Genomic DNA, 14,825 nt, shown 5'->3' with positions numbered 1-14,825 from the left:
ATGACGTCTGCCGTCCGCGTCTCGTTGGCCGCCGCCACCATCGGCCTGTGTGTGATGGCCATCACTGTTTCCGGTCAACTGCTACCGGAAAATGACATATCAAAAACCACGGAAATCATGACCGATATTCTGCTGAAGGTATGTTGATCTGCAGAACGCAGTATACGCGAGAAGTCATTCTTCTTTAATAGAATCAAAATGTATCACCTCAATTCTATGTTCCACTCTTTCAATAATATGTATATTCACCAAGCATGATCACCCCATTGTTTTTTGGATAATGCAATGAGCAGTTATTTAAAAATCCAATTTTCGGAATTTTCACATTTTAAAATTCTTAAGATTTGTTGGAATCCTACGGAGGTCAACAAACTTCTGTTTTTCAAATCAGAACCCCTCTTTTCTACGTTGTATCGTTTATAGCGAATAATTTTTCTGAAAATATCTTCGTAGATTCAAAATTACAATTCGAACTAGTAGTTTTTGAGTTATTTCATGTTGTATCCGAAGGATAACAGCAGGTCTATGATAATAGATTTGGAAGATACTGGAGACTAGGCGGGCTGTGATGATTTGAAAATTGTAGTAATTAGTATTAATTTGTCAACATTTATAATTTTTAAAAATAATTTATGTATAATAAACACTAGATCTACCATCTAACATATACCTTACATTTAGTACAAAGTGCAACCATTTTAATCACTGAGAAACTACTAGTTTACTAGTTTAAACTTTGAATTAGGTTCATCAAAATTTCCAATGACTTATTTGTTCTTATTTGAAAACAGAACTTTGTATCATTAAAGCACACTTCTTAAGTAGTAAGAATAATCTTAAGAATTTTAAAATATGGTTTTAAGTGTATTTTAAAATTTCAAAACTCAGAATTTGAATAAATTTATTATTAAAGGATAACATGGGGGGAAACATGCTTGTTGAAACGCCCCGTATACCAGGTATACCACACCTATTGAACCCAGGCAGTATTAGAGAAAACAAAAACGGTTTTATAAATTTGACTTAACTCTTTGCAGGCCACATCTGATGATAATTTCAATTATGTGGTGTCCCCGTTCGCGAGTTCAGTGATTTTGGCACTAGCAGCTGAGGGAGCTGACTCGGAAACCAAGAGTGAACTTGTGGCGACCATGGGCGGTGAGCTACCAGACAAGAATTCCTACAAAGAAGTGCTCACGACCATCAAGGTATGTAGACATCTTAAAGTTAATACTGAACACATCCAACAACACGTCGTGATAGGTAAATAATAAGTAAATCATCACATAAGGCACAAAATATGGGTAGGTACCTACAGCTAAATAACAATACCTGTCTATAAATAGTTATGAGGACAATAAAAGTGTATACCTATACAATTATAATATTGTATGGTATATCAGCAAAAAGCTGAGGTGCTCAAACTGTGGTAAGCGAAAGGCCACGGGCTGTAGTATGGAAAAATAATGAATAAATATTCTTACTATAATGTATATACCTAACGTATCTTATATTACTTTAAGTTTTCAGTTAATACTAAATAATGTAAAATGTACCGGAATTCTGAATAGTTAACTAGTTTTAGTCATTAGTGGAACATGATTGATTCCTAGTACACATGGGAGGTATACGAGAAAAAAAATTTGAGATCCCCTGGACTATATCAGAGTTCTAAATCGTATAGGTAGTTATGGTGTGCTGCACAGCTCGACAAGACTAAAATATTATAGACTAAAACATGGTCTAATTATTTTATTCCAAGAATTTATCCATGTTTCCCTTATAGTATCAGTCCTGAGATAAAGTCTGATAGGATAGTAGACAACGTGTTCACAATATTTTATGTTTGTATTTTATAATAAAGGATTGAGATTAAATGAAAATCTTCGACATTAAAATAAAATAATCGTTTTGTTACTGTAGCACATTTAATATTTCCTGCTGCAATTATTGTCCCGAAGACAATTTTATAAAACTTTTTTTAATATAAAAGTATTTTCATGGCTCAGGGATATTCGTTGGACGGGTTCGCGCAGAACAAAGTAGTGCTGAAGAACTTCTTGTACGTGTACAAGAACTACAGCGTTCACGAATCATACGCCCAACTCGCCCGTGAGTATTATCTGACGGATGTGAGGAGCGTCGCGAGACCAGACCTGGAAATGAAGCGAGCAGCAACCAACAGCAACGCTGCCGATGACGATTACACAGCCGGTAACTTTTTATGATAGTATACTTAAGCTCATAAATCCCTGGGGTTAGCTAGTAAAAACAAAATCATTTAAATAAATAAAGAAAAATCGTATAATTATTCAATAGTTTCGTTGGAAATACAATATGTGCCCTAACTTCCCTAAGAATAAAGGGCGCTGCAGAGAGGACACTCGAGGGGATATATGGAACAATTTCATGAAAAAAATAGTGAAAAAGTATAGTAATCAGATGATGGTAATATTAAAATAGTACGCACTTCAAAACTCTGTTATTATACGTATATAAGGATTACGTGATTTTAATTAGAACGGTAATCAATGTATGTGAAATCTGGACGTTCATAATACATTATTGACCTTTCCAAAGTACACCCCCCCCCCCAAATATAATATTACCATGAATACTGAAATACTTAAAAATATACTGATTATAATAGACTTAAATAAATAAAATTAATAATAATTTTAATAGATTATACATAATTCTTCGTTTTTAAAAGAGCCCCCTTTTGACAAATATAAATTTAGTGAATATTATAAACTATAATACACCCACAAAATCTATTTTTAAATGAAAATAATAATATATTATCTATAATCCTTATAAATATACAAAGAATTATTTTCTCTGACGTTGTACCTACCTAAACGCGAAGATACTGAAGAACCTGTTTTGCAACATACTTTTGGTGTAGCCTCCATGTCTTTATTTCGCACATAGCCGAGAAACTAAGACTGAGCTAATTATTGGCAATGTTATAATGTGGACACTTGGTATCTAATAGAGTTTAAATAAAATAGAAAATATTATTTTATTTTTTTAAATCGTCACAATTTATTTCATTTTTGGACGTTCCCAAATTGTACAACGTTTTGTAAATTTATTTGTACACTAAAATAGTGTAGTCGGATACTAGAGTAGTAGTGTATCAGTAAACAAGTCAAAGGCGTTCACATGTATTTTTTCATTCGAGGAGGTTATCAATTTTCAATTATACTTAACTATACCTATTTAATATCATCATTTTTTTTGGATAAATGTATAGGTATTCTTATTAATAAGCAAATAAAATACAAGAACAATAATTTGAAATTGATTGATGGCTCATTTATTACTTAGCATACTTTGGTCTCATTACTGTATTAAATTGTTACAATAATGAACAAACTTGTTAACAACTTGATTAGGTAGGTCGTACTTGGCCTTAGTTCACAAATTAAAACTTCTATATAATGGGCAACCATTAGTCGAAAAAAAGTATTTCTGGCCACAAGTTTTACCTCTATGTATAGAGTAATAAAAGTTCTTTCTGTGAACTGCTGGATACAAACGAGTTTTAGTGGCTTATTGATGAGGCGTGATCGTACGCTCAATCTGCAGCAACGCTCTGAGCGTACGTACCGGCCGTCGTTGCAAGCACTCGGATGGGTGACCATCCGGGTTTTTAGCAACACATCCTTACCACGCATACAAACGTGTTCCAACCAACCGTTCTCCCACACAGTACCAGGCTAATGACCTGAGTAGTTGAAGACTTAATTTAAAAAAAAAAACGATTTTTATCTGATAAACTTATTATGACAAATTGAAAACAATATTTTTAATTTCAGTTCTACTGATAGGAATTTCTACCTCCTAGTATGGAAAAAATGTATGTTTGTGAATCATCTATCAGCTCTGTCGTACAAATAAATCGGAATGTCTCTCCTTGAATAATATAATAATAATAGTCTTTATAATTTATGATTTATCCCGTTTTGCGAATATTGAAACCGGGTTTTAGCGAACGGCTGCTGCCGAACAAATCCGCCTACGATCACGATGAGGCGAGTGGTCTCGTCGAACTGGATTCGACAAGCATTTTCGAGCCAAGTCGTGAATCGTGACACTGCACAATAGACATGTTGTACATGCACATAAATCGTATTCAAAATGGGTGTAAATAAAATATATAAATTACAAACATCATATTATTATAATTTATAATCACTCTGGTCGGGAATTAAACGGATTAAGTGCAGCATAGACCCCCTCCGTATATATTTTAGTCGACAACACTGGAGCTGTTTGATGTCGACTCGCATATTTTTTACTGTAATACAATCAATATAATTTTACTCGATGTTTGAAAGTGACTTTACCTGACTGGCTAACCCACGATATAGGTGCGCATATAAAATATTTCTAATTTGTTTATGCTAATATCAAATCGAGTTCATATTTTCTCATCCCGTTAAATTTACTTCGAGTTTTAACTGAATAATTTTACACCGTTATAATTCATATTATATTATATTATCAACCGGTTTAAATAATTGTTGAAAACTACGAAGTCGATGGCGCCAGTTGATTTGTAATTACTACGGTATGGCATGACTTATGCAAAAAACATTATCGAACGAATATTTATTATCTATAGGTAGCATTGATTATTTTGGGAAAATTTTTCCGAGACTACTATAGACACTTCTGCAGTAAATATAAATACATCGTTATTTACTGTCAGTCCCAAAATAAATGTATGCCTTTTTTCTAAAACACACGTAGAACGTACACGTATGAACAGTTTATAGTCGGCCAACTCACAATAGTTAAAATTTTCCAAAATATTGTACTGTTATTGTTATGCTTTATTATGTTTTCTATAATTCAACTAATTTTCATGTTCATAATCAATTTTATTGATGTTAACAATAGTTATAGATTTTATTTTAACATGGAATGTAAACGAATTAATCACGTGATGAAATGTTATTTTCACTGTTTCTTAACAACTTAAAATTATGAACAAAAACGTTGAAAGTTTTTGAAATAATTATGGAGTGTTATTCGATTAAATAATATGTTATATTTTTTACTTATAAATTGTTTTGCGTAAATTATAGATTTCAAAGAGCACGCTCTGTTGATCTTCAACGGTTTGTCATTGGAAATGACTTGGCCGACAAGCACGTGGCACAAGACGTCAATGTCGTGGAACGGCAACGTGGTCAAAGCGTTCGGCGCAGCAGGCAATTTTGCCATTGCACAAATACCTTCCCTCGAATGTACAGCATTGAAATTGCCCTACAAGGTACGTAACCTAACCTAACATAACATAACCCTTAATTAAATAGTTTAGAAACAATAATCGATATTATGAGCTAAAATTGTTCACTTGTCAGTCATTCATTTATTTATTCCTGTTCCAATGATGATGTAAATTTTTTTCAGTTCTATTGAACCTTATATAAATTATATAACTAAATTGAAATTAGTATTAGCCAACGTTTTGGTTTTGCTATAAGTATTGATAACCGAAACCGAAAAAATTAGTTACCAGTCATTGTATGAGTGCATTATTAGAAGAGGGAGGGAATTCAGTGTTCATTTGGCTAGGTAATTTGAGTTATAAGCTATAATTGTATATTTGTATAAGTCATATCGAACTAATTTATTTATACAAAAAATTTACACACGAAAACATTATTAAAATATCTTTTGTATTAAAATTTAATTTGTCAGCTACAGTGCGTACAATGTGCATGTATGCCGAAAATAATTTGCACAAACTGAGATGTATGAACAATATAATATATATAATAATATTATTATTGTGAATACTCAGTAACAAGTGAACCAAATTGTTCCCAGTTTTGATCTTGATACTGTTATAGTTAAAAATTAAGAGATTCAGTTGAAAAAACTTTCAAGTTTTATTTTTTTTATGCTAAGTGTTAATTATATTTTTAAGTTAAATGCAGTAAAGTATCCAGGCTCATTATAAATTGTTTACCCAATATTGAATATATTATGTGTTTTATGACACTAGGCTAAAAGTGTTTGGAAAAAATGTTCGCTCTTTTTACATGTTCCAAGACACTGAGAATCCATTGATTTTTTTTTTAAATCATAGTAACTGATAGGTATGTTCAAAAAGTTGTTAGATTGATTTTCTTTATTGGTTTATGTTTTTACAATGAATAATGAATATGATAGAACAATTAAATATTATAACCAGCATACTTACTTACTTTTAAAATTATAGGTAGATACTTACATAATTGTAAGTTAAATTGCTTTTGCCATTAATTAAATAGGAGTAGGTACTGTTGTCAATCACCTCCTCCTCCTCTTCGTGGAGTTTTTTTTTAGTTACACTTTGTATTCCTACACATTAAATAATCAGACAACTTGACCAAACATTTTCAGGTTCGTAGCCTATGCCCGATATAAAATGTGTAAAAACAAACATTTTGAAAAAAAAATTAAAAATAAGCATAAGTACTAAACTGCATAATATTTTGTTTTTTATATTTTGGACCGACTGGAGTTATTTTCTGCTGGCACCCTTGCCTTATACTACATTAATATACCACATATAATTATAATTTTTGTTTATCCAACTACAATAATTATTATTTTTGCTCACGTTTCAGAACACTGAATACGCCCTGCTAGTGCTTTTGCCGAAAAACAAAGACGTCTTGCTGAATGATGTACTGAAAAAACTTAAGCCAGAAAACGGTATCGAAAAACTAACCAAAGCGATGACAATAAAGCCCGGTTTCGTAACTATGCCGTGTTTCCAAAGCAGTAACATCACCCACCTGAAAGCGGTTTTGCAACAGGTAATTACAACTTATAATAGTCATCATTATGGTAGGTAACAATATTTATACCATAACAATAAATAACAATAGCTAGTTTTGATGCTATGAAGGGAGGATAAAATATTTATTGATGTGCCATGCACATTATATTACATATTATTAGAGTTGATATGTTATCCAAACATTCTGATATCTAATATATTTTTTCTTTAGACCCTTGAGCGCATTCAATTTATATTATAACAAATAAATATACGTCTCAAAAGTTATGCCATGGGTAGCGTTTTACTACGTTTTTACCACCATTGTTTCTTATGTATTTTGTAGGGTGTTTATCTTATATGTGAACCAACGTATTTATTATATAGTTGTTTAGGACTTAGGTACTTGTTTAAAAAATATGGTGATAAAAATGAGACGTATATACATGTTACGGGAAAAAGTCGGTATCGCGCAACTTCAGAGATGCCCGGGTACAAGCTTTACGTGCATGCAGCATAGTGGACAGTCGTTACATGAATTGTTTTTGCTTAACGATTGTTATTTGTGTTCATTGGGGTGTTTTGATATTACTTATTTATTCAGTGAATAATTATTATTTTATCATCATCAATTATTTGTAATATCACCTGCAGGGAACCAAAACGAATGCCGTGTTCACCGAATCGGCGGACCTGTCGAAATTGTCGTCGGACAAGCTGTATCTGGACGACGTGGTCCAGCAGGCCAACATCCGAGTGTGTGTCGACGGCTCCTCCTCCTCCTCGCTGACCAGTATGTCTTACCGCGATACGTCGCTGGCTAAACAAGCGGACCGGGACGACCGCCGTCGTGTCATCGCTAACGGTTTACCAAACGTTTCAGGTTCCGCATTCACGTCACAGAGAGTCATCAAGGAGTCGGTGGTCGTGGACCGTCCGTTCGCGTATGCGCTGTACAACGTGGCCAACGGGATCGTGTACGCAGCCGGCAAGGTGGAGCGACCTGTCTGGGAGGATACCGACGACGATGGAAATGGTTCCGACATCGAGATGATCGACATTTAGACAGCACCAAAGCGATTATGTACATTATAATAATTTACTGGAGTTCGGATCGTGTTGTAGGCCTAAAAAAAAATAGTAAATACGTTACCTACAAACTCCTCAAAAAAAAGCAAAATACGCGAAATTGTGCGTATTTATAATGCGAGTAGCTAGACTGAATGAGTTTTTCTGATTTCTGGAATTTTTTCCAATACAAAATTACACAATAAACCCGAATCGTTTAAAATATACTCTGTGATGAGTGGTGACACAGTGGGACGGTTAACGTACGACTGAATATTTTTGTAACGTGTGTCTATTGCCACACGTAATTTCTTATCCGTATCATAATATTACTATCAAAAAATTAAATATTACTATATGGAATTAACATGGTGCATTTTCGCTGACATTATATTACAATGTGGTGTAAAAATAAATGTTAACCTTTCAATAAACAATACAAATTTGTGGATAAAATATAAAATGTAGGTAAAATGTAGGTATAATGAAAAAATAATTAAAATAAAATAACATGCATATTAATTCTGATTCTGAGTACATAATGTACTATGAAACAAAATATGTACTTATATAGCCGACCTAATTTCGAATACTAGACCAATGGCAAAATAAAACAAATGCTTAGGTATTCTACGACACCCGAACTCCGTAATTATAAATTATAATATAATGATAATCCGTATATCCATCCCTCATGATTTGGTGGACGTATATAATCATCGTAATAAGTTATGATCTACAAACATTTGATGACGACTAAAATAATTGTGATTTTATAATGTCAGTCGGACATTTTAAATAATATTATATAATTCCTATATTTCGATGTCGACGTTACGTTTACATGATATTTATTATTAAATTATTAAAAATATTTTATTTATTTCTCTGAGTATAATAAATTACATTGTATTATTTTAATATAAATTATAATATATATGAAACATTGAATTTGTTATTATTTTACCACTGCAATTTTGGTTATGCGTATATAAACAGGGTGTACCCGGAAAACCTTTAATTGTATAAACATTTATTCAAGTCATGCAGCTTATATTTTAGAATTTTTTTGAAATATTATTATTTTTGTTGAATGGTTCAATCGTAAAAAACATTTTGAATTTTTTAAATATTTTATAAGAATTTTCATGTGGTGAAGAATTAGAATAAATTGTCACGATCAATAATTATAATCTTCAATAATAAGCAATTTAAATGGCAATAAACAATTAATGTTAATGACTTCAACAATAGCACATTACTCCAAAAGAATTCAATTAGTACAATTAAAACAATTTATTAATTTAATATAAAATACAATCACCAAAGCATGTGTTTTTATACGCCTCATCAGGAAATATTAAAACATATTAAACAAATATATTATTTTTTTATACTATAGTAACGTATTGTTATAATGTAAATACCTAATATTAACTTCCGAATTAAATTAATTTGTGACATGTCTGATTTTTGTTTTCTATCATAAATGGAAATATCCATATATGTTTTCTGTACATAGTCAACGCGAATTATTCTATACTTAATTAAATGTTTTCTAATTGTAAACGAAAATCGAACTAACTAAAATTATGATTTCAAGTAATACACTAGCGATGTTCCGAGCCATGTCTGCACTGGCATTGCTGCTACTGCTGATCGTCGGTGGCCTGCCAATTCCGATAAATAGTAATGCTTCTAAAACACTTAATATTCATTTTGACATAATATAACTTATAACTTTTATAGCATTTATTTTTACTAAGTTTGGTATGCCGCACAAAAAGTATTACACAATATTTATGCACAATATGGTTTAGATACATATGTTCGTTCGGTTATATTTTCAGGCGAAGAAAATGAAGATACGAAAAAAAATAACGTGAACGAATTTCGCAGTGCACCGCCTACTGGTGATGGAAATTTCAGGGACCCACTCGAGATCTTGGGTTCGTTATACGTACCTACGCGTATTTAATATTTTAACTTCGGTTTTTTATAAGACATCATAGTGAGCTTGTCTGTGCGTAGGTAAAATTTAAGTGTAAAATTGCATAAAATACTTACTGAAATTTAGGTAGTGCCCTAGAAGCAGCCCCAGCCCCCAGGATCAAAATTTAATATAGACCCGGTTAGGTTATACTTAATTTGTTTATAATTGATACTTATAACTTGTAAACAGATTATTTTTTTAATTTATTTTATAGTCTAGTTGATTTTAGAAAAAATTTATAAAATTGACTAGTAATTTTGTTTTTCATTTTATTAATTTGACATATAATACATTGTTATAAATTAAATGAAATTAACAATAAATACACAAGAATATAAATTTCATAATATTCATCGATGTGTATTGTGTATCACAAAAAAACAAAGACACAAAATTCAAAACAACCGTTTGGCGGGTCACTCACATAATCCCGTCTTTCTGTATCAACCGTTTCAAATTAATTGGTAGTAGGTAAGATTTAAAAGGTACTAAACCATTATTTCTAAAGTCGTAATTATACGCCGATCACTTCAATGTACACAATGAACGAGCAAATAATATAAACACATTTAATAAACACTGTGGTTTGGTGGTAATCGAGTCACACAATCACCACCATTGACCCCCCATTTGTCTCATTTGGTAAGACTTACCAGTTAAGACTTAATACTAAATATTGTTACATACATGTTTACTTAATCTAGTTAATATTTGTAATATTAATAATTTGCATATTTATGCATTTACAACACTAACAGTATCGTTTTATTAAAATGTATTGACGACGAATGCCTAAGGTTAAGTGTTCGGCCTAAATATACAAAAATATATTTTGTTCCAATTGGTTTTACTTCGATATAAGTAGATTAATAAAGTCGTGTTATAACATAATAGATATACCATATACCTAGCGTTTTTTTTTTTAAATGTAATTACATAACGGCATAATTAAAATGATTATAATGACTATAAACCGTATTAGTTTAGAAAACAGGGTAGGGCACTGGCCGAGTGTAGTGCTCCATTTTTGGAGTGGTTATAAATGTTTTTAATTGAGAAAAACTGGGTTAAATTATGCACTCACACAGTTTGGCCGGATTTTTTATTTTCTCCGAAATTTGTTTTATCCTACTCCCGACCCGGACAAATTTGTGAGGACCGGTGAGAACACTACATAGAATTGGCAAATATCATTCACTAGGTAGGTGTACTCGAATAACAACGTATCGCATATGCGATGTATGCCTAATAGTTGTAAATAGTAAATAATATAATCGTAGTCTCTCCGCTCAGTTTTTTAATAACACGATCGTTACACCTTGTCTTACAGGCGTGAAATTCCCGGAGTCGAAAATTATACATTTGTGCAAGGCAAATGTGTACATGTACGCCGATTTCGTTTCGGACGTGACTTTTCCGACGGACGCCAGCAAACTTTGCGGGTCCGTTTGCAAAAGTTACCGAGAATCGATGTACACTGAACAGGGGGTAACGGTGTCTCTGATAAATTCAAACTGTGATTATACCGGTGACACGATCATCGTGGAACATAATGCGAACGAAACTCACCCGGCCACGTGTCCCGACCTGAGCACCGCGTGTGTGTGCGCGTACAACGTTCGTTGCAACAGGAAAACGAAACTTATGAAGTACACGTTGACGCCGAACGAAAAAGGATACCTCAGGGTGTTGGCGGCAGACTGTGGGTCGTCCGGTTACGTCACTTGAACCCTCCCCGGCATTGTGTTCGACAAAACAACAGGGGTAATACTAAAACCCTCGACAGGACTAGACCGAGGGGGGTCCATGACCACTATCTACTGAAGCGCTATTTGAGCCGTTACAGTGTGACTAATTATAGAAATATTTTTAACAAGTATTTTTTTTTACAATAATACTAGAATAGTAAATAGAAAAAAAATACGATGTGAATAGATAATAAATTGTTGTTGACGAACACCATGTATGAATTATACGTGGTATTAATATTATAATAGTAAAACAATACAGTTTTAATTGTCACAAATTAGGTACCCATACCACAGAATAGATTTGATCTATTCTGTGCCTATAGAAACAGAAAAAGTATTAATATAATAATAATTACTGTCCCTAAAAACCAGCGACGGATTGGGCCATAGGGAAATCGGGAAATCCCCGATGGGCCGCGTACTAAGTAAATAGCAGAAAAGTAGACTTAAATATAACCTAATAAATATTACCGTTGATTTTAAATTATTCATTCTATAATCAATGTTATTAGTGATATTACGTAATAACAGTCTATAATATTATAACGTAAAGCGTTGTAAATTGTAATAATATAATGTCTACAACCGAACTGAATAATAATATTAATTATCAATAAGAAATATTAGAAATAACAATAACTATACAAAAAATCAACCTCCGTGGACAGTAAAATAATTGGTTATTCGAGTTGTCGTCGATCAGATGGGCCGGCGGGTTGCGGGTAATCACGGCTTTGAATGATGCAAGTCGTTAAATAGGAATATTTTTATTTTTTATTTATAAATTATATTATTTATATAAAATATCAATCGTCATTCAAAACCTCAGCACTTATCAGCACTCGGCAGTCAGCAGTTCACAATTTGGTTAATTTTACAATTTAATTACTAAGTACTTAACTAGGAATATTTGATAAAATATTTTATATTACAATAGTACCTAATAGTTGTGAATTATAAAATAAAATGGAAATGGATGGATCAGACTGCAATAAAAAAGGAGGAGTTGAAAAAATTCGGTAAAAAAAAACTTCTTTTAGAAGCAAAGGCTTCTAAGAGCCTTACATCATTTTTTTTATTTCATTTTTAGCACACAAATATGTACTCACTCTACCATCAACCCAAATATCATATGAAAGATCTTTTTCTTTCTTAAAAAACATTAAGTCAAGACTTCGTAGTCAACTTTTGGATTCAAAACTAGAAGCTTTCATGTTAATGAATAATGGCCATGGAAAAATAGAAATTAACACTATTAGATTCAGATAAAATTATAGAAGAATTGCAAAAAGAGAGTTCTCTTTTAAAAAAAAGGAAAAGTGATTTTCATTTATAAATTACATCTGATAACAACTAGGTATCTTATATCTGCCTATACAAACCTCACTAAATCACCCCCCCCCCCCCCCAATCACCCAACAAATAGTGGGCCGGTAAAATGGTATATTCCCGGGCTGGTCCGAAGTTCCAATCCGTCCCTGCTAAAAACAGTATAAGTTGATTGTACCATTGAGGCACTGGCTAATTGATACATTTTCACTTTGCTTTTTATGTAAATATTTTATTTTAATATAAAAATATAAAGAAATCATAGTTTTAATTAAAAATATTAAATGATTCGATAATGGGTCATTGTCATACTGAAATTGAATGGTAATTTATTTATAAAACAATGTAGACGTTTTCGTTTGAATCAATAACTTATTTATTTTTGAATGTTTATGAAACTGTTTAATATATTTATGCTTGATATAAATTGAAATACATCATTACTATGATAAGTAAGACCCTCAATATCTTTATAACTAACAAAATAATTGCATAGATTTTCTTTTGAACCTATAAGAGCAGATTTACAAGAATTACATTTGACTTTATTACTTATTTTACGTAACTACTGCAAACCCAGCAATATAAATTAAACACTAACTAGAAATTACTAAAATTTGAATCATTAAATAATATATAATCATGATATTTTAGGAATGGTTCATCACCTTCCAAGACATCAAAATTACCATCATAAGTTACATTTAGTACATCAATAGGACTTTTAGGCTTTGAGCTAGAATAATTTAAGATACCTATGTCTTCTACTCTTCTAATGAAGGCGTTAAATAAACAAATAAATAAAAATAATGAAATACAATTACCAAGACCTTAATAGCGGAATTCTACATGAATTAGGATTTTTTTGAATACTGATTTGAATTTTGAACTGTCTTGCTGTAGGATTGTTTTTAAAACTACCTTGTGACCTAATAGCACCAAAGAAAAATTCTAAATGATCTTGACTCATTTTATATATTGGAATAAATGATACATAATTTATTGGTATCAATAGGCTGAGTTTTAAAATCTATTGAGCTATTAAAGCATATTAAAAGTCCTAAAAGTCATGTTCGAGAGCTCATCACTAAATTACCAACTAAGAACTTAAGCTGTTTAACATATTTCGTAAAATCATTTATAAAAATATTGATTGATGGAATGTTTAAAGAATGCAATGGTTTTTTATTTCTATAAGCATAAAGATTGCTTGACCTATGAATATCAAAAGCATCATTAAATTATCGTACAAAGCGTATTGTAGCATCACAATGTTGAAATGTAAGCAAAAATAATGTATAGATAGATAGGTGCATGAAAATTTCACTAATGTTTGTATCCAAATTTTCTTTACACAATAAAATGTTCAAAATATTTTGGCTCATGTTGAACAATTCATAGGCATTTGCAAGTTTCGATTATTATTTGTTGTTTTGTAACTAATGTCGATAAAAAAAGGTTCGCACGCTCAAAAAATTTGAAAATGTAATACAAGGTTCTTCGTAAGTAGTTAATTCTGTAACCAAAGAATCTAAAAATATAGGTAGGTATATAAACACATTTTTTTATTGTTTTTATGTTCAGTATTTAGACGCAATTTGGACGCAATTACATATTAAATAACCAAGAATAATGATTCAAGTTATTTTGTTGTGTAATATTATTCGTGGGTACTTGAAACTTTTAGACAGGGGCGCCATTTCAGTTTTTTTTAGGGGTGTGCAAACAATTAAAGAGGCCAATTTTTCCCACCGCCCGCGCCAGACCAATCCTTAAAAAAACGTTTCTCGTGTTTTTAATTTTTCAATATAGAATTTTAGGAATATAGAAACCTAGGATTTGCACGCCTGTGGATAAAGAGATACTGATATCAAATTATCAACTATCTAATTATAGG

At 31.7% G+C, this 14,825-nt stretch overlaps 2 protein-coding genes across 2 annotated transcripts; both read left to right on the top strand.

The window, feature by feature from the left end:
- Window positions 1–7,961, top strand: LOC111042871 (antitrypsin-like). The gene is made up of 7 exons (XM_022327584.1): window positions 1–138; window positions 1,038–1,208; window positions 2,010–2,214; window positions 5,100–5,287; window positions 6,633–6,824; window positions 7,442–7,580; window positions 7,671–7,961. Exons 1-7 carry the CDS (start codon window positions 1–3, stop codon window positions 7,850–7,852), a joined length of 1,215 nt encoding a protein of 404 aa, XP_022183276.1. The 3' UTR covers window positions 7,853–7,961.
- A 900-nt stretch (window positions 7,962–8,861) lies between these two features.
- On the top strand, window positions 8,862–11,576 carry LOC111042872. The gene is made up of 3 exons (XM_022327585.1): window positions 8,862–9,544; window positions 9,706–9,804; window positions 11,179–11,576. Exons 1-3 carry the CDS (start codon window positions 9,448–9,450, stop codon window positions 11,574–11,576), a joined length of 594 nt encoding a protein of 197 aa, XP_022183277.1. The 5' UTR covers window positions 8,862–9,447.
- The last annotated feature ends 3,249 nt before the right edge of the window (window positions 11,577–14,825 follow it).

The sequence above is a fragment of the Myzus persicae genome, unplaced genomic scaffold (assembly GCF_001856785.1).
Source record: "Myzus persicae strain clone G006 unplaced genomic scaffold, MPER_G0061.0, whole genome shotgun sequence".
In the NCBI taxonomy this organism is placed as follows: domain Eukaryota; kingdom Metazoa; phylum Arthropoda; class Insecta; order Hemiptera; family Aphididae; genus Myzus; species Myzus persicae.
Note: the sequence above shows the minus strand (reverse complement) of the source record. Positions and strands in the feature narration are given on the sequence as shown.